Genomic DNA, 21,052 nt, shown 5'->3' on the forward strand with positions numbered 1-21,052 from the left:
GTTACAACTCATGCAATTAACTGTTGGCGCTGTTGAGTCCCGGGTCATATATCGCCCGTTCGTCCCTTGACCTCGGAGCCGGTGGGACTGCAGAGTAGGCCAGCACCACTCCTACTTTGCTCACCATGTCTGCATTGCTGTTCTTCATCCTGGCAAGGGACCTTAGGAAAGCTAGATGACTGAATGGTGTCCAAGTGATGGGACGTGTGGACTCAGGGAGTTTGGTTACCCTGGCAAGGGGCACACTTCCGCATGTGTTAATCCCTGGAAAGGGGGTGGGAGAAAGGTGTAGCCATGGTGAAGCAAAGAACTTTTCCATGGCCAAGGTCGACATACAGACAGACTGTGGTTCTTTGTCCCACCAAGTGGGAATGGTCAAATAATTGTTCCATGCCATTGGTCGAGATTTTCCTTTGTTCTGGGAATTGTGAGCTAAGGCTGTGGCACCCAGTACTCCAGGATATGCCGCCAGGAGTCGCCTGGGGTAACAAAGTCACATGATGTAAAAGGTGAATTTCCATTCACCGTACTGACTAGAGAGGAGGATGAGGAAGCATCCCCTAAAGCCAATATCCCTGACGTGGAGAAGTCAGAGGACAACTTTGGGACTGCACAGCTCAGAAACTTAACAGTAAAAAGTACTTTGGAGAATATAAATAGGGTTCCCCATGAGCCGATAGTTGGTTTCCACAAGGGGCCAGGAATAATGATAGGTTGTGTTATGGGAAGGCAAATGAGGGCACCCTCTTGGACCAAAAGGAAAAATTCAGGTATAATCGGTTGGCTCGAGTGAGACAATTTAAGTTTAGGGATTGGATACTTGTGTTAGTGTCCACATGGCAGAACAGGTTCCTTAACAAGTGGCAGGGACCCTATAAGGTGGTAAAAAAGGTGGGAGAGTTAAACTATAGAGTACAACAACCCTGGAAAAGGAAGCTATTTCCCCATATATTATGGAAACTTGCCAAAACCCTGTAAGCATAGGGACTCAATAGAAAACTCTTGCTTGTTAGCGCAGATAAAAACCAACATTCCGAATGCCAAAGATAATATGGATGGAGACTGGTACCCAAAAGAGGGTTAGGGTCTTGAAGTTACCAGGTCACACACGTGTCATCACACATGAGCCTCCCGCTCAGGTCAATTTAAAGCCCAGTAAAATTCCTGAGGCCCACCAGGAGGAAGTCTCAGAGGAAGCAATACAATATTGTCAAACCCCCCTCACAATCAGTTCTGTGAAAATGGCCTTCTACAGGCACTGGGAGGGTTGGCAGATTGTTCCCAGCCATTGGGTTTGGGCAGAAGGGCAGAATATGTAGCAATGCCAGGTAGGCTAGGGTTAAATCGGAGCACTGCAGGCTTTGATTAGTGCACCTGCCTGGCCCTGCATATCAGCAGGCTAGGTGTTCATCTAAGTCAGTCAGCTCAGGGAAGCTGACCAGACTGGATGTGTCTTGAAGCTGAGGCGAGACAGGCCAGACTCCCTCTCTGAGAACAGTCTGCACAGGCCGTGTGCAGAGAACCGCAAGGATCAGTAGTTCCTATGGACAATAGCCGTTTTGTTTGACCGAGATGGGGTTAGCTCAGCTGTGTATGAGTAGCCAGGGTCTGTTCTGCTTAGTTAGAGCCAGGACAAGGCTTGGGATTTAGGTTTATCAGTTTGTTTAGATGCTGTGCAACCAGTGGAAAGCAATAAATCTACATGTGTTTAGATCAACGCTGCATTGCCTGTGTGAATGCTAGTTAAGGCTGAATTCCTAACGCCTACCAGAAAGAGTGAATCCCTACAATTCCTATAAACAAAATTCATCATGCAGGAAACAGATGTCACATGATGTAAAAAAAAAGTGGTGCCAAACATACCGCACTATGGCATCCGTTTGATGTTAATCATTTAATTGGTAAAAAAATGACACCATTTTGCAGTCTCCCTTCTGTTAAAAAATTATGGAACCTGCAACGAAGACTCCAATGCTTGTGTGAACAAAGCCTTATGTGAATGTACATGTGCCAGGTACAGTCGCACACAGAATGCGGCGTTGGGTACTTCATTAAAATTAATGATGAGCAAATGTAATGTTTTCGGGCCAGTAATGACGCTCCATCAGGACACATAGTTCAGTGGCATTTATATCAGTTTATATCCTTTGTCATTTAGTCTTCCGATCAATCCACAAAGACACTTGATTGCTGCTTGATTAAATCGTTTAGGGCAACTGCAAAAGTTTTCCCGGGTTATACAAATTTCTGCACTCCTACATGGTTGTAGACTGCTGAATCATGACAGTGTGTGGAGCATGCAAACTGTCAGGATTCCAATCTGGTGCAGACCTTAGTGGTTTTCTTATGACCGCAAGTATGGGATTTGCATACTGGCGGTCAACAGAATAAATAATCAAAAAAAAAAAAAAAAAGTTGCTTAACGGCACATAATGAGCAATTAAGCTGACAATAGAGCGGGAATTCTGACAGTGTGCATGCTCCACACTGTCAGGATTTAGCAATCTGCTGTCACATAATTTGACTGCAAAAAAAAAAACCGCAGGGAAAACCCCCCTTTAAAAATGGATTGTCAGGAGCACATCGTTCTGTGTAAACAGGGATGATCTTCCTAGAATAAACTACAAGGCACGTCGCTCATTTAAATATAATGCCGATGATTGCTTCTTGTAAGTGAAGTTAATCAAGCAATGACTGACTTATTGCATCTTTGATCAGTGCTCGTTACAGGCAAAAATATATGTGCCCAAGTAAAACATGATGACTATATACGGCATATTGCCGTCCTCTTGAACGCCGAATAAAAAGCTGCAATTCTTCTATCACAATTTTGTCAAATTTTGCCACCACACAATACCTCAATATGTTTCTAACAATTTAAAAAAATCGTTAATTTCTGGACACATCACTAAATACAAAGCGTAGGTCTTTATGTCTGATACCCAAGGGGGTTATGAATATTTTTCTTTTTTTTTTTTCCTTCCTTTAACATCACTTGCATTTTATTACTGGAGAAAATTGACATATTTCGGCTCTTTGTTGAAACTCCCTCATGCCTTTTCAGAAAGATTCCTATGTAGCTTTTTAATTTGCTTTCAAAGCTTCTCCTGGGAGAAGGGGGAGATTGGCGGTCGTAGCCAACTAAATCGGTAAACTGTAATAAAAAGCTTCAAATCATTTTCAACTTTTAACAGATGTCAAGTTTTGTAAGTAAATTATGCCACTCGCGAGCTTGTTCGGGGCTTTGTGCGCTCGCTTGATTAAAGTGAACATGAAAATAAACAGCGCGCATCACCGCAAATACAAACCGTACAAATATCAAGAGCCGATGCATTGTATTACAGTGTGCGGCTAGTGCATCAGATTATAGGTGGGGGGTGTCACTGCCGACGTCCCCCCGCTCTGTGCTGAGCACAAGACTCAAGAACATCGGAGTGATAAAATATGTCATCACAGAAAATCAAGATTATATTCCTACACATTCTCTTCTTTACATATACTCATTTGTAGCAACAGTTTTCTCATGCCTAAAGTTAAAGAGGTTCTTCGGAAAAAGGATAAAAAAAAATTAAGAAGTATATGTAGTTATAAACAAATTCCTAAATACCTTTTATTAGCAAATCACAGTGGTTTTGCCCAGGGAGGTAATCACTAGAGAACTTAAATGGCCACCATATTTTTTATACTCTTAGAACAGATATCTGTTCTAGAATGTTAACAGGACAAGTGCATGTGAGCGTGTGCAGTACGGCGCTCCGCTGCTGGGATCGGGACACAGCTTGACAGTATATGATGTAAGTAATCTCCACGTCACAGCTGGTACTCCATAAAAACAGACAGTGTGAGCAGCCTCTTCTTACGTCAGCACTCATGGTTTCTCCAGTATTAGATCAGATAGACAGGGTGATCAGCAGTGTGAGCAGCCTCTTCTTAGGCTGGTTTCACATTAGCGTTGAAACAACGCTGCGCACTGCGGCGGTAAGCCCCGCCCCGATCCGGCTCCCTGCCCGCCCCATCCGGGATCACCGCCTACTTTCGCATTTGCACGCATGCGATCGGCGCACCCTATCTTTAGCATATGGGTGCGCAGATCATGCGCTGCCAGTGTGAAAGTAGCGTGCTGCGCACTTTTGACGGTGCGCCGTGCGCGCCGAAATGCAACATGCTGCATTTCGGCGCGCACGGCGCACCGTCAAAAGTGCGCAGCACGCTACTTTCACACTGGCAGCGCATGATCTGCGCACCCTATGCTAAAGATAGGGTGCGCCGATCGCATGCGTGCAAATGCGAAAGTAGGCGGTGATCCCGGATGGGGCGGGCAGGGAGCCGGATCGGGGCGGGGCTTACCGCCGCAGTGCGCAGCGTTGTTTCAACGCTAATGTGAAACCAGTCTTACACCAGTATAGAAGGCATCTCCAGTATTAGGTCAGATCGACAGGGTGGACAGCAGTGTGAGCAGCCTCTTAGCTCAGCGCTCCTGGTATTTCCCGTATTAGATCAGAAAGACGTGGTGGACAGCAGTGTGAGCAGCCTCTTCTTAAGTCAGCACTTCTGGAATCGCCAGTATTAGTTTAGATAGTAGACAATAAATGAGAAATTCGGCACGTCCAAAAGGAAGTAGATAAAAGTAAAACTATTACTAAGGACGCTTGCCAGAAACGCGTCAGAAATATTTACTGTATTTACTGAATTAGACCGTGGTTTTACTGATTTTCAATAAGGACCTTTTACTTTTATTTAATTCCATTTAGACGTGCTGAATTTCTCAAATTTTGTCTACTACTGCTGAGCACACCAGCGAAATTCCTGGCACCCACGGCAGTTAATTAATCTATCCCACATCCAGCTGATATACAAAAAAGGTGGTGAGCCCTGTTTTCTCTATATATTAAAATCATATAGACAGGGTGGAACACTGAACAGCCTCTCCTTATCTCGGCACCTCTGGTATCTCCAGCATTAGATCAGATTGACAAGTTGGACAGCAGAGTGAGCAGCCTTTTCTTACCCAAGCACTCCTGGTATCTCTAGTACTAGATTAAATAGACAGGGCAGACAGCAGTGTGAGCAGTCTCTTCTTACCTTAGCACCTCTGGTAACTCCAATATTAGATCAGATATGATGGACAGCAGAGTGAGCGGTCTCTTAGCTCTGCACTTCTGGAATATCCAGTATACGATTATATAGACCGGATGGAAAGCAGTTTTTGCAGCCTTTTCTTACCCCAGCACTCCTGGAATCACCAGTATTAGAACAGAGACAGGATGGACAGCAGTATGAGCAGCCTCTTCTTACACCAGCATTCATGGGATCTCCAGTATTAGATCATAGTACCAAATGGGAAGAAATGTTCCTACACATAAAATGGGTTGGCGTTTATGACTGTAGATGAGCACAATACAAAAGATCAAACCCCGGCACCCTCCAAAAAAGGAAGAGAAGTTGTTGTTTTCAAAATTTTAATTAGTTCATCTTGTACAAAAAAAAGTTGTTTCTGATACTGTCAGAAAAGACAACACCGTATCATAGCCCTGAGGAGAGCAAGTGCCAACACACCAGAAACGGCACCGGCATGGGAGGTGATTATAGTATTATTTTATTGGGGCCGCACATTTAGTTTAAGAAGAGATTGTGGAAAACCTTTTAAAGGCCCTTTTACAGGGGGGGTGATTCATTCCTGATCTGTGGCTTGTGTATAATATGGCAGGTGCAATGCCGACTATCAAGCTTTAAAGTTGGCAAAAAGAATATCATGATGCGGATGATGCGGGCAGCACATGTTCCCACATAAACAGAAGATGTACTACAGATAATAGGTAAACCATACTGTGACTGAGTGATCGCATTATTGTCTGCCCCTCCTACCAATTCGCATCAGTCGGTGTAAAATCAGCTTGCGGAAACGTGCTTATAGACCGAATTCAGATCTGCCTTATGAATTCAGAGGTTTTTTTTTCATATTGAAGCAGAAAAACCATACCAAGCTGACAGAGCTGAGCAATAAGATTCAAAGGAACCCGGTCCAGCACCCATGGACTACAGATGCGGCCACTGGACCAGGGCCAAAGGGAAAAGACGGAAGGCAACACTGAAGACTTTTCTGGGATCACCTATTCGGCCCCTGAGGAAGCCACACGCTGGTGGCGACACGCATTGGACGCATTGTGCCCTGTCAGATGCATGACTTATTGATGACCCAGGTTATTATGCTTTCTTATCAATACACTATATTGGCACCATTACTTGCTTGATGCATGTATTCCTTGTCCTTTGGATCCTTGCTCTTTCCAGCAGCGCTTTTCATTACATCTTGTTTTCATCATGCTTTATGGCTGCTTTTTTGGAGTTTAACCTTCATCGTATAGGAGTTGTTATAGCTTTATTAATATTGATCTCCATAGAGCATTTTTAATATCTCACTTGTTTGGTCTTATTTACATGGGCCCTGTATATGATTTACCAAGATAGCATTATCCATCTCTTTGCCGGACAGGGTTGGTCATCCTAATTGCGGTTGATCATGTCTTGTGTCATGTTTTTGACTTTTTAATGGCTTTTATTCATTGTTTTTGTGTAGTTGCTACTTATTAAAGGATATTCTATTTTACCATGTCTGGTGATCCCAATTGATCTAGTTTGGCTTCGTCTTGGTTTTTGGCACTGGACCAGGACACTGCAGAACCCCTAGAGCATACGGCATTTCCGGTGCCTATTCAGATTAGTAGGTCCTGTGATGTCACACGTGCATCATGACATCGCAGGGAACGAATAAGCAGAAAAGGCTCTGCTGTTATGATTGGGTCACCGAGGAGGAGAGCAAGCCAAGCTAAGCCACAGAAAACCAGAGAGGTTGGTAACTAAGCTGATTGCAGACCCCTGCTCCTATCCACACAACTAGTAATAGCCGTGGAGCGTACCTACGATGATCCTAGACACCTCGACACAGCAGGAGAACTAAATAAGCCTAAAGCAAGAAAGGGGAAATCTAAACTGCCCCAGAGCCGACCCCAAAGGAATAGATAGTCCCCAAACATATATTTTCGGTGAGGCAAGATGAAAACACAAACTCAGGCAGGAAAATAGACTGAGCAAACGATGGGGCCCACACTGACTAGACAGGACAGGAAAGGAAAGACACTGTCTGCAATCACGCAAAAAAACCTGCAAAAAAGTCCAACACGTCTGATTCAAAAAATACTGAAGTCGCGCGACTTCGCCCACTATATCAGCACTCTGGTATATTCTGAAAGCAGAGCAAAAAGAGGCCAATCTAATAAGAGACAAAATCAAACTGACACAAGCAGTAACATATGGATGGTGATGCAGCACAGCCCCAGCCGGAGCTGGCTGACCACACAAAACTGAGATAGACAAAACCAGATCAAATGTAAACAGAATAACAAATGAACACTTAGCTGAGCATGCAGGGACTGAGCTGGAAACTAAGACCTCAGGAGGCAGGAAAAAAAACACCAGCAGGGATAGAGGGAGTCGGCTGTCTTAAATCCCAGTCTGAAACCCCAGAGCTCCAATCGTCATCCTCATTATCAGGTGGCAAGCCTCTGTTAATCAGATCAGCTCCATTACCTCCAGTAACCACCAGAGGGAGCCCAGAAAGAGAACTCGCGACCCCCTCTGTTAATTTGACCAGCTCCACTACCTTCAGTAATAACCAGAGGTAGGCCAGAAAGCGAATTCACAACACTCTGCGTTAGCCACAGGTAGGTGGTGGTTTACAGGGCTCTGCTAAAAATGCATTCAAATTACAACATTCATTTGAAGCTACGATTTACAGTTAAGCCCATATATATTTGGACAAAGACAACATTTTTCTAATTTTGGTTCTAGACATTACCACAATGAATTTTAAACAAAACAATTCAGATGCAGCTGAAGTTCAGACTTTCAGCTTTCATTTGAGGGTATCCACATTAAAATTGGATAAAGGGTTTAGGAGTTTCAGCTCCTTAACATGTGCCACCCTATTTTTAAAGGGACCAAAAGTAATTGGACAGATTAAATAATTGTAAATAAAATGTTCATTTCTAGTACTTGGTTGAAAACCCTTTGTTGGCAATGACTGCCTGAAGTCTTGAACTCATGGACATCACCAGACGCTGTATTTCCTCCTTTTTGATGCTCTGCCAGGCCTTCACTGCGGTGGTTTTCAGTTGCTGTTTGTTTGTGGGCCTTTCTGTCTGAAGTTTAGTCTTTAACAAGTGAAATGCATGCTCAATTAGGTTATTGGGTACATATTCATAAAAGTAGCTGTGTCGTCCTCTTTATTCAGGAGCACACTGCTCCCCTTAACTCTCTACTTCCTACTTGCCAGGGAGCCTTGACCTCCTGAGGACTGACAGTTCCGGTGTTACACACTTATCACAGGCTCTGTGCTTCCTCCTCTTGGGCCCTCGGTTATGCTCCACGTCAATTTTTGCAAGTTGTCATGCTTGGATCAAGGACATCTTCTCCCTAGACCTACTTAGTGTCCATTGAGACACTTGTGTCTTGGGATTGAGTCTTTAGACCTTTTGCTCTCTTTTACACTCGCTTCCATCCCTGCTGGTTTCCACTTCACCCGTCCTGCTGCTCCTGAGATTCTAGTGTGTGACAAGTCCTCGCTGCCCACATGCCTTACAGCTTGCTGCATCAATGTCTGACGTCCGAGTGCCTACCTGACCAGGAGCTAAGAGGATCCATCTCGCCTGGTGAACGACACATCGGGACAGACGTATGGCTGAGATACTGGCTTTAACTGTTCTCATGCTGCAAGCAAAGATAACTTTGACTCTACAACATCGGCAGAGTGCAGAGGCCAGAAGCTGGCCGGATACTGTGATCATACCAGCTTTAGAGCTCTGCTCATAAACTCTATGGCAAAGAGCCTGCAAGGAATGAGCTCCTTAGCTTGAAAGACTGCCCACCTCTTATAGACTGCAGCGGTGGCCGGTAGCCTAGACAATCCACATTAAACAATAAAATGAACACTGCTTCATTTCTTGAGAATGTTTAATAAGAAGTAACTTGCAAAGCTACTGTACATTATGGGCAAACCTCTTTGAAATGTAAAAGACATTCTCATCTGTAGTCGGAAACTTGAGAAAAACTCGGCTCAAACTATTTATGAGAATTAAAAAGGGTCCGCACGAAATGTTTGACACTGCTAATGCTAAAAATTATTTCCTGACATGATGCCGGCTTGTAAGAAGCGCTTACGTCTCCAGTACAGTCCTTAATTTCATCCAATAGCTTGTAGAAATTGTGTGCGTCTCCATCAAGTGACAGAATACTCCGAGTGCCGGAGGGTAAAACCGGCGTCCTGCATCTTATTAAGGGGAACACAGAGATGGAAACCCAGGGAAGTCACCTCCACACAGGAATAACTAAAATAGATGGGGGAAAGCCACACACTGCAGAGCAGGCAGAATGGAGAATCTCGCCGGGCCCTGGGAGCAGGGCTGTGGAGTCGGTAAGCCAAACCTCAGACTCCAACACCTCAACTACCATGACACCGACTCCCACTCCGACTCCAACTCCCTCATACCAGGGCTGTGGAGTTAGTAAGCCAAACCTCTGACTCCTCAATTTCCATGACACCGACTGACTCCAACTCTAGCAAAATGGTCTCTGACGCCAACTCCACAGCCCTGCCTGGGAGAGCTCGGCAGTGTGCGGATTTCCCCGTCTCTTCATGGTATTCCTGAGTGAAGGTGACTTCTCTGGTTTTCCATCTGTGCATCTCCCCTAATGAAATGAGTGACACTGGAACGGCACCGGAGTGAAGTATGGGAGCTTTTTTTTTTTTGCAAAGGGGAAACATACTGATTGAAAAAAAAGGTTGTCAGAGTATTTTGACAAGCCCCTTAAAGCGTAAAGGCCCCCATACACATTAATGACGGGTCCGGCTGATGCCTAAACTGTATGGGAGTACTGGTCAACTGAAAGTTGGAAGAAATGTTGTACGGACATGTCTGATTTCCGACTGCCGACCACATTGATCTCCCCAAGATAAGACGCCAGCCCATTTGTTAGTCTGCGACTTTCTCAGAGACCACGAGAGCTTAACCAAATGAGTGTCCTGTGTACTGGAGAGTCGCCTGAGATGTCTGAACGATCGCCTATCATCGCTTGGCCAATAGCCATCGAATATGTATGACCAAGTTTAACTAGTACATTGGTTCAGCTCATTAAAGTTGACCCCATAGTTTAAAGGGGTTTTTCAGACTTAGGCATGCACTATGCAATGCGAGGATTCTCATAATGTATTGTGCCGGGAACGGGCGGTCATATGATAAGCATAATTATGAAATTTACATAGTTTTGTTCACATTCCAACTAGACGTGTCCAGCCATGCACGTCTAGTCGGCACATGACCGCATGTATTCAAATCAATTACTTGCGGTCATGCGTCCGCCACCAGAAAATCCTGCCAGCGCATAGGGCGAGCGCCGTGAGGATTCACAAGTCTGCAGTTTGACTTGTAAGGCCGGATGACCCTTATAAGTAGCCAGCTTAGTTATGACTCCAGGTCCACTTGTCTAGGAGAATGTTATCTTGTAATGATTCATTTTCCAAACGTGTGCAACATCTGATTTATGACTTTCAACGTAATGTCTGATTCCATCAGGCAGGACCTCCTCCGAGGATCAGTGCACGCTAAGCTTCTGCAACAGAGCCCAAAATGAGGATGTATACTAAATGTGGATCACACAGCTGTGGGGGGGAATTCACCGACAAGACCGTGCTGTGCGAGGTCCTCCCTGTGCAGAATTCATTACAACACTGTACAAGAGGGACAAGTGGTTGGGAAAACTCAAAAGACTACAAGAGTGCTTATTAAATGACCCCAATTCGGATTATAGGACTAGACGTCCACTTTTTAGCAGCGAGTCATTTTCAGGCCTACTGTTCTGTATAGATTCATTCCGCATGTAATCATAGGGGGTCAGACATCTGGTTTTCTGACACCAAGCTGCAATGCTAAAACGGCAGAGTGCTGAAGTGTACGTTTAGGCTCATTTGTTTGCTAAAATTTTAAACGGCATATGTTGCACCATTAAAGCGCATCTGTCCTTTCACACAAATCCTGACGAAAAGCGTGGTGTTGCTGCCATCATCCCCCACAACAATGTAATACTGCTTCTGCTACACAAACCCATTTTAAAGGGAATCTGTCAGCAAGCTTTTGCTATGTAATCTGAGAGCAGTGTGATATAGGGGCTGAGACACAGATTCCAGTGATGCATCACTTACGGGCTGCTTGTTGCCATTTTGAAACAAATCACAGTTTTCTCTGCTGTGGATCTCACAGGGCTTGGAATGCTGAGCTTTGTATAACCCTGCCCACACCACTGATTGTCAGCCGAGTATTAACAGAAAGCTGCCAATGTTAATGGTGGGGGCGTGGTTGGACTGGGACGCACGAGGCACTTAGTCGCTGTAGTGGTAATCTCCTGCTGATAAAACACTGATTTTATTGAAACCGCAAACACAAAGCCTATGAAGTGACACATTGCTGGATTTGAGGTGTCTGTCCCTACATCATACTGCTATCAGATTATATACCACAAATCTCCTGAGAGATTCTCTTTAAGATATCTGACATGTTCGCTTATCAGATATCCAGGAACTGTCCAGATTTTCATGCATTAGTATCACAATTTAGCCAGCACTATAGGTGATAAACCTTGCATCACATCCCAGGAAGCAGTGCAAGTGTATCTATCTAATGGCTGCCCTGAACTAAAAACCAGCCTCTCTGGCATGCCCGTATGGTAAAATAAAAAAAAGTAAAAAAACAACAACCAGCCACCATTTTCCTGTCATCTGTCGCAGCGATTGCCGCGTGGATTACACTTGACAACAGGCAACAGACAAGACTAAGACAACTAGTAGCCGCCACTTTAGAGAGAAATTTCCAGCAAGAATCAAAGTGATTTGCTGATTATCACATGTTTTTACTGGCGAATTTATAATCACAAAAAAATAAATAAATAATATATATATATATATATTAAAGTATATATCTAATGACAATAATGTAATTGTTTATTTTTTGTTTTTTTGTTTTTATTTGAGTCAACTTAATTTGTCATTTCAAGAAAAGAAAGCGGCCGGTGTGGGCTCTGCTCTCTAGACTGTCAGTGATGTCCAAAATCAAGCAGAGGGCGGCCAACCAGCAGTGGATATCTGACAGTAATTATTGGGCGGTAAATCAGTGCGGCTGTCATGCGGATGAGCGCCAAGTTTTTAATGAATAATTGATTGGGGCAGCGGCACAATATTCTGCTCTGTAGCTGTATTCCAAGGAGTGGTTACTGGATGGGAACCAGGAAAATACCAGGCCATGTCCCTTTAGGCTCCAGCCATGTAAATGTAATTCTGCGCTTTAATTATAGCAGTAAATAGGGCACAGTGGGGTTCGCGGCGGTCTCACCTCATAGCAGACGTCCGTACTCAGACACGTGTACACATTCTGCTGCATGTCCAGAATATCCTGCAGCAGACCCTTCCAGTGACTCTCGCTGACCGGAGGTTGTCTGAAAAAGCGGGAGGAAAAGTGCAGGTCAGAATAGCGGGCACCGTGTACATAATACAGCGCTAGTTATTTCATTTCTGGCCCTGTTTAACGATAAGCCACATACTAAACGCTCCAAACTCATGAGACTAAGCTTGGTCAAATCTAAGATCGATGAGATTGGCTGAAAATCATGTGGTCGCACCGTGAAAGCCTGGTTTTAGGCCCCCCTCCCCCCATATATCCCTCCTCCCCCCCAAAGGAAAAAAAAATGTATGTGGTGGAATAGTCAAGCTCATACATCACGAATGTTACACAGGGAGAGTAACATATATTGCACATTATGCCCCTACTGAAGCACAACATTGCTCTCACCCATTACGATCCCCCTTTCATGACCCCATAGACACAAATTCAGTAGATCTCACAGTAAATTCCCCCACACATGCAAAGTATGATACCCCACAGATACTGGCCTCACAGCTGCCCGTATAATTCTTCCCAAAAGGTCCCAGACACCGTAAAATGCCCCACAGCATGATGTGCCTACAGCGCCTCCCACACAGTATCAAATACCATGGCCCCCACACACAATGACAAGGTTCTCACACAGCGGACTAACAAAAAAGGAACATTCCAGCTGCTGGTGGAAAAATGTATTTATCCAGCTTTATTCCATCAAGATTAAAATGGCATCCAAGGCAGGATAGTCAAAAAGCAAAGTGTTGTCTAACGCAACCGTTCCTTGTCAAAGTTTTCTCACACACAGTATCATGGTCCCTACAGCTCCCAAACACACAGTATGATGGCTCCCACAGCCCGCCAACACAGGACCCACAACCCCTCAACACACAGCATGATGGCCCCCAACACATAGTATGATGGCTCCCACACCCCGCCAACACAGGACCCACAACCCCTCAATACACAGCATGATGGCCCCCAACACATAGTATGATGGCTCCCACACCCCGCCAACACAGGACCCACAACCCCTCAACACACAGCATGATGGCCCCCAACACATAGTATGACGGCTCCCACACCCCGCCAACACAGGACCCACAACCCCTCAATACACAGCATGATGGCCCCCAACACATAGTATGATGGCTCCCACACCCCGCCAACACAGGACCCACAACCCCTCAATACACAGCATGATGGCCCCCAACACATAGTATGATGGCTCCCACACCCCGCCAACACAGGACCCACAACCCCTCAATACACAGCATCATGGCCTCCAACACATAGTATGATTACCCCCACACAACAGACGTAGTATGATAATCCACACAGCCTGCAACACATAGTATGATGACGCCCACACCCCGCCAACACAGGACCCACAACCCCTCAACACACAGTATGATGGCCCCCAACACATAGCATGATGGCTCCCACACCCCGCCAACACAGGACCCACAACCCCTCAATACACAGCATGATGGCCCCCAACACATAGTATGATGGCTCCCACACCCCGCCAACACAGGACCCACAACCCCTCAATACACAGCATGATGGCCCCCAACACATAGTATGACGGCTCCCACACCCCGCCAACACAGGACCCACAACCCCTCAATACACAGCATGATGGCCCCCAACACATAGTATGATGGCTCCCACACCCCGCCAACACAGGACCCACAACCCCTCAACACACAGCATGATGGCCCCCAACACATAGTATGATGGCTCCCACACCCCGCCAACACAGGACCCACAACCCCTCAATACACAGCATCATGGCCTCCAACACATAGTATGATTACCCCCACACAACAGACGTAGTATGATAATCCACACAGCCTGCAACACATAGTATGATGACGCCCACACCCCGCCAACACAGGACCCACAACCCCTCAACACACAGCATGATGGCCCCCAACACATAGTATGATGGCGCCCACACCCCACCAACACAGGACCCACAACCCCTCAACACACAGCATGATGGCCCCCAACACATAGTATGATGGCTCCCACACCCCGCCAACACAGGACCCACAACCCCTCAATACACAGCATCATGGCCTCCAACACATAGTATGATTACCCCCACACAACAGACGTAGTATGATAATCCACACAGCCTGCAACACATAGTATGATGGCGCCCACAGCGCCTCACACAATATGATGAACCTTACAGCCTTCCACACAAACAGTATGATGCCCCCAACACACTATGATTGCCCCGACAGGCCACACACACAGTATGATGATCCCCACAGCCACAACCACATTTCCCCCATGACCCCTCACACACACATGTATGACTGCTCACACAGTCCACTGACACACTGTATGGTGGCCCCCTATTAATTTAACCACCAAACCCCAAACCTTCATCAAGACTTGGCTGCACCAGGTCTCTGGAGAACACGACTGCTTGTGATCCGGTAATTCTCAACACTTACAGTATTAATGGTACAACAGAGCACATTTCCCTAGGCAGGCCATTGATGTTCTTCCTTATTCCTTACAACCGGGTCGCCTTGTCCACTAGTTTTGCACGCCCTTCTTACCGTTCACATTGTACATACACAGATACAGGCTGGTGACGGCTCATGAAGGGCTATGTGCTGCCTGCCTCGTACAAAAGGCGGCTGGATCATACCATACAATGTAAGCTCTGGCAAGTAGGGTCACTCACTTTTTGAGTTGCTGTCTTTCATGGAGGGGGGGTCCGCAGAGCAAAATCTTTAGGAAAACTAATTGGATGATTTATTTTTAAGTCACTCTCAGTCGCTTTCACCCTATTCTCTCCTCAACATAGTGCAAATTCTCCCAGGAACGCGAGCTGAAGGCCTAAATAAAGATGTGACAGAGCGCTCACTAGATTTCTGCCTCTTGGATCAACGTTGCATAAATTCTTGAGCACTATGATGAGATTTCTCTAAGATATTACCAGATATTACATTTAGTCTTGCAAGGTAAATGCTCGGTCACAAGATGTCATTGTCAGTGAAATATGATGAAGGTGATTTTTATAGGATTCCGGCCACGAGTCTGAGTCATGTCCCGCTGTTTCATGAACATCCTTCATGTGACCCCAATGAGTTTTGGATCAGTGCACATAATCAGCGCTCCACAGTATGGTGTACTGTGTATTGTCACAGAGAGCTGAACTAAGACATGTGTCTTCATGCCACCTAATATGTCGTCTCCAAAACCCACTGATGCAATGAACCCCACAGATGACCACTCACATTTAATTGAGGTCATCAGCAATCTTCTCACTCACACAGACAGATATATATATATATATATATATATATATATATATATATATATATATATATATACACACATACATACACACATACATACATACATATACATATACACACACACTGCTCAAAAAAATAAAGGGAACACTTAAACAACAGAATATAACTCCCAAGTAAATCCAACTTCTGTGAAATCAAACCCTCCACTTTGGAAGCAACACTGATTGACAATCAATTTCACATGCTGTTGTGCAAACGGAACTTTTTGGCAATTATCAAGACACCCTCAATAAAGGAGTGGTTCTGCAGGTGGGGACCACAGACCACATCTCAGTACCAACGCTTTCTGGCTAATGTTTTGGTCACTTTTGAATGTTGGTTGTGCTTTCACACTCGTGGTAGCATGAGACGGACTCTACAACCCACACAAGTGGCTCAGGTAGTGCAGCTCATCCAGGATGGCACATCAATGCGAGCTGTGGCAAGAAAGTTTGCTGTGTCTGTCAGCGTAGTGTCCAGAGGCTGGAGGCGCTACCAGGAGACAGGCCAGTACACCAGGAGACGTGGAGGGGGCCAATGGAGGGCAATAACCCAGCAGCAGGACCGCTACCTCCGCCTTTGTGCAAGGAGGAACAGGAGGAGCACTGCCAGAGTCCTGCAAAATGACCTCCAGCAGGCTACAAATGTGCATGTGTCTGCACAAACGGTTAGAAACCGACTCCATGAGGATGGTCTGAGTGCCCGACGTCCACAGATGGGGGTTGTGCTCACAGCCCAACACTGTGCAGGATGCTTGGCATTTGCCACAGAACACAAGGATTGGCAAATTCGCCACTGATGCCCTGTGCTCTTCACAGATGAAAGCAGGTTCACAATGAGCACATGTGACAGACATGATAGAATCTGGAGATGCCATGGAGAACAAACTACTGCCTGCAACATCCTTCAGCATGACCGGTTTGGCAGTGGGTTAGCAATGGTGTGGGGTGGCATTTCTTTGGAGGGCCGCACAGCCCTCCATGTGCTCGCCAGAGGTAGCCTGACTGCCAATAGGTACCGACATGAGATGCTCAGACCTCTTGTGAGACCATATGCTGGTGCATATGGGTTCCTTCTAATGCAGGATAATGCCAGACCTCATATGTCTGGACTGTGTCAGCAGTTCCTGCAAGATGAAGGCATTGACGCTATTGACTGGCCAGCCCGTTCTCCAAAACTTAATCCGATTGAGCACATCTGGGACATCATGTCTCGCTCCATCCACCAACGTCACGTAGCACCACAGACTGTCCAGGAGTTGGCGGATGCTTTAATCCAGGTCTCAGGAGACCATCCGCCGCCGCCTCATCAGGAGCATGCCCAGGCGTTGTACAGTAGGGAGGTCATACAGGCACGTGGAGGCCACACACAATACTGATCATCTTTTCCTTGTCATGAGGCATTTCCACTGAAGTTGGATCAGCCTGTAATTTGATTTTCCACTTTGATTTTGAGTATCATTCCAAATTCAGACCTCCATGGGATATTCATTTTGATTTACACTGATAATTGTTCTGTTTTATTATTCTGAACACATTCCACTAAGCAATGAACAAAATTTGCAACTGGAATATTTCATTTAGAGATATCTAGGATGTGGTATTTTAGTTTTCCCTTTATTTTTTGAGCAGTGTTTATACTAGCTGAAGAGCCCGGCGTTCCCTGGGCATAGTAACCAACTGTGGTTAGTTATAACAAATTATAATGATTACACATAAAAATATTTCACATCATATATTTAACACTACAGATTTGCAACACAAATTAACTAAACGATTACCCAAGTATTGATAGTATTCTATTTTCAACTCATTCAAGAGCCTTTTGCTAAACATTTTTGCTTTTTCCTTTCTGTGCATCTCATCCTATCCTGTGTGATACAGTCTGCTGAGCCGTGTATCTAATCCTATCCTGTGTGATACTGGGCTCCCCCTGCAGTCTGTGTCAGAGGGTGGTCTGTGTCGGTTTGGTAATAAATTGTGTTATTTCCAGCTTTACAGAAGAATGATAACACTATAGAAATGATAAGAAAAATAGGCCTCAGTTACCACAACTGTTTACAAAGAAAACTGTTACTCATAGCAACCAATCACAGCTCAGCTTCTTTTAAACAGCTCTGGTAAAATGAAAGCTGCTTAGCGATTGGTTGCTATGTGGAGTGGGCATGTCCGACACACACACACACACATTTTTATATATATAGATTTATTTTTTTTAAAGGTGGGAACCAAAGCTGAAGCAATGCATATAGGATCATCAGACAATTCAGAATAATATAACACTTTCGTATAAAAATGCAAAACCATCCAAATTGGCTACATAAATTTAGCATACACTTTGCCAATTGGTAGGTAAAGTGGAAAAGTTCACCGCCGGCAACAGATACCCTCAATGTTTACTTTATTGGTGACCTTCCACTTCTCAATGGCTCAGGGCATGGTTGGCCAAGTACAAGGTTCACCAGCTCTTGTAAGTTTGACTCTGAAGATCCTTGATATGGAAATTAAAAGTTGCCCATGGTTGGCCAAGGCAAACAAGGTCACCAGAGAAGTCCTGACTTCATGCCCCAATTCTCATCAAAACTAAAAACTTGACTCAGCTTAGGGAACACATACATTAAAGCTGAACGAAAATTGTCGATTTAGGAGGATCTTGAGCGCCTGTGAAACGAATGATCATTTCGACAGGCGGTCGACCAGCTGCGCATGTTTGTGATCATTAAAAACACGGAGGGGGGGGGGTTGGATATTTTTTCTCAGCTGATGAACAGCACGGAAATAGGATCGTTGATGGTCCCTTTTCATGTAATGTTTGTGAGGGCATTTAGGAAGTAATGCTTACCAAGATTGGAGCCAATGTCCAAACTGCAAGGCCTTGGTAAACAACCTCATCTCAAAAAAAACATTTACAAGTAAAGGAAACTCTAAAAATGGGTGGATTGAAAATGAAGGATAGATGAAAAGGTCTGATTTCGTATGTGCTCATGTTGAACTTAAAGTCTGGGTGCCGCAGTGGTCGGGATTAATGATGTATCCGAAGCCATCACTGCAAGACTGGGACTGCAAGTTAATGGGTAAGTAATAGATATTTTTTATTTTACAAGATTCCCTATTCTTAAAACGAACCTTTAATGAATGTATCAGAGAAAGATTAAAATCCATAAGACATCTCGAGGGATGTCACTCCCCACTCACATAGACCATCAGGGGCAAAGTGCTGACACTTTGGACACATGGGGACGAGGAGGCTAGTTCTAACTAGGGAGAGAAAAAGTAATTAAAACTAGTTAAGCTAAGGAGAGCTAACCATTCAAGCTCCTTTAGAAGACAGTGCCAATATATAGTCTTCTCAGGGATCCAGATAACAAGGACGACATGCGTTTATCAGAGGACTAGAAGGATGCCCTCCCAGGCACAGATTGTAGACACTCCGGCTTCCATGGTCAGATATGAATATTGGAATATATGTCAAACCGATATTGATGAAATATACATTTTCAACTAGTGGAAACAGCCATAACCTCCTCAGTTAATAGTCGGTCAATTGTGTAATTGTACTTGCGATAGGGGGGAGCAGAGGGCTATTCGTGACAAAACGGTAACAGTGGATGGATCTGCAGGGCTAGAAAATCATGGCTCCTTCTTTAAATACAGTGCCACACCAGTCCACAGGTTGCGTGTGGTATTGCAGTTCAGTCCTATTTGTCTTAAAGGGAACCTGTAAGTAGAATCAACCCTCCTAAACCGTCTATATCGACATGTAGGTTATAGGTCGCTGAAAAAAATGACACCTTGATATCTGCAATCTGATGTCTTATTCCAGAGAAATTCACGTTTTTCTTAATATGTAAATAAGCTGTTAAGATCTATGGGCCGGACATAGATCTCCCTGAGAATCTGCCTCCAGAGCTTGTATTAAATCAAAAGGAGGCTTTACCAGTGTGAGACATATAATGACTGACATTCTGCTCTCCTGATCTACATGTCTCACACTAGTATCGCTCCCTTTCATTTAAAATAAGCTCTGGAGGCAGATTCTTAGGTAGAGCTAAGTCCGGCCCAAAGATCTTAACAGCTCATTTACATATTGGCAGAAACATTGATTTCTCAGGAATCATTTATTGGAACGCAGACATTAAGGTATCATTTTATTCAGCTTTCTATGACCTACATGCCCATGTAGACGGCTTAGAAGAGTCATTGCTACAAACAGTTTCCCTCTAAAACAGTCAGGAGGATTTCACTATAAAAAATAGTGGATGGCTGTATCGGTTTTAACACAGCAATTTTTAGTTGTTCCGTGAACTATACAGCCCTACCACTAATTTTAAGGACAAAATAATAGTCACAGGTTCCCTCTAATAGAACTCAGCTGCAAAACCAGATACAACAAATGGACAGGGTGGTGCTGCTTCTAGAACATGGCAGCCATGTTTTTCTCATTCCGGACACCCCTTTTAATGTCAATAACTTGTCTTTCTCGATAGCGATTATTCCAATCCTACAGATCCCCTCTGATAACGTGCAGCCTTATTTTTAGCTTATCCGGCTCTTACAATCTGCTTCATTATTTATTATCTGGCTTTTGTGATTAGAAGCACACAATGCCATTCGTCTTTCTCCAACCTTGGAGGATTTGCTTCCCGTTTAGGGGATATCATTCTCCTAGATTAGACTATTGATTGGGAGTTGTAATTACCTGTTTCTGTCCAGCCATTATATCACTGATATCGGCAATAAAAGGACCCGGCGGCTTCACTTTCACCTGGGCTTTATCAGAAGGGGATTGTACTTGGGTCAGCGGGTTATTCGGCCTGTAAATGTACAATGCATTGGAGAAGTCCCAGGGAAGGTTTCTTGCAAAGTTAAGAGGCCGTGTTTTTACTTCTGAGAAATGTTTCATTTAGAAGGTATTGATTGCTGATTGTATACATAATACATGGGATATGTAGTGAAAGTCGACACAGGCAGAAAGGCCAACAATAAAACAAGGTTTACTCAGGATAACAAAATGGAGAAAAAAAAAATACACTGCCTTGAAAAAGTATTCATACCCTGTGAACTTTACAACATTTTTTCACATTACACCCACAAATTTAGATGTATTTTATTGGGATTTTATGTCAACACTAAGTAGCAACTTTCTGTGAAGTGTTACGGAAATGACACAGAATATTGTGAGGTGCATTTGTATTCAGCCCCCCATAGTCCATATTTTGGAGGACCACCTTTCGCTGCAGTTACTGCTACA

The 21,052-nt window shown here is 44.6% G+C and overlaps 1 protein-coding gene across 3 annotated transcripts in view; it reads right to left on the minus strand.

The window, feature by feature from the left end:
• NBAS (NBAS subunit of NRZ tethering complex) overlaps positions 1 to 21,052 on the minus strand; it is an 816,956-nt gene that overhangs the window by 518,314 nt on the left and 277,590 nt on the right. For all 3 annotated transcript variants that reach the window (XM_073568249.1, XM_073568248.1, XM_073568250.1), the window contains exon 29: positions 12,438 to 12,540. In XM_073568249.1, coding sequence (XP_073424350.1) covers positions 12,438 to 12,540 — 103 coding nt within the window. The remainder of the gene's footprint in view (positions 1 to 12,437; positions 12,541 to 21,052) is intronic.

This window comes from Dendrobates tinctorius, unplaced genomic scaffold (genome assembly GCF_039654945.1).
Source record: "Dendrobates tinctorius isolate UK_male_01 unplaced genomic scaffold, ASM3965494v1 ptg000021l, whole genome shotgun sequence".
In the NCBI taxonomy this organism is placed as follows: Eukaryota; Metazoa; Chordata; class Amphibia; order Anura; family Dendrobatidae; genus Dendrobates; species Dendrobates tinctorius.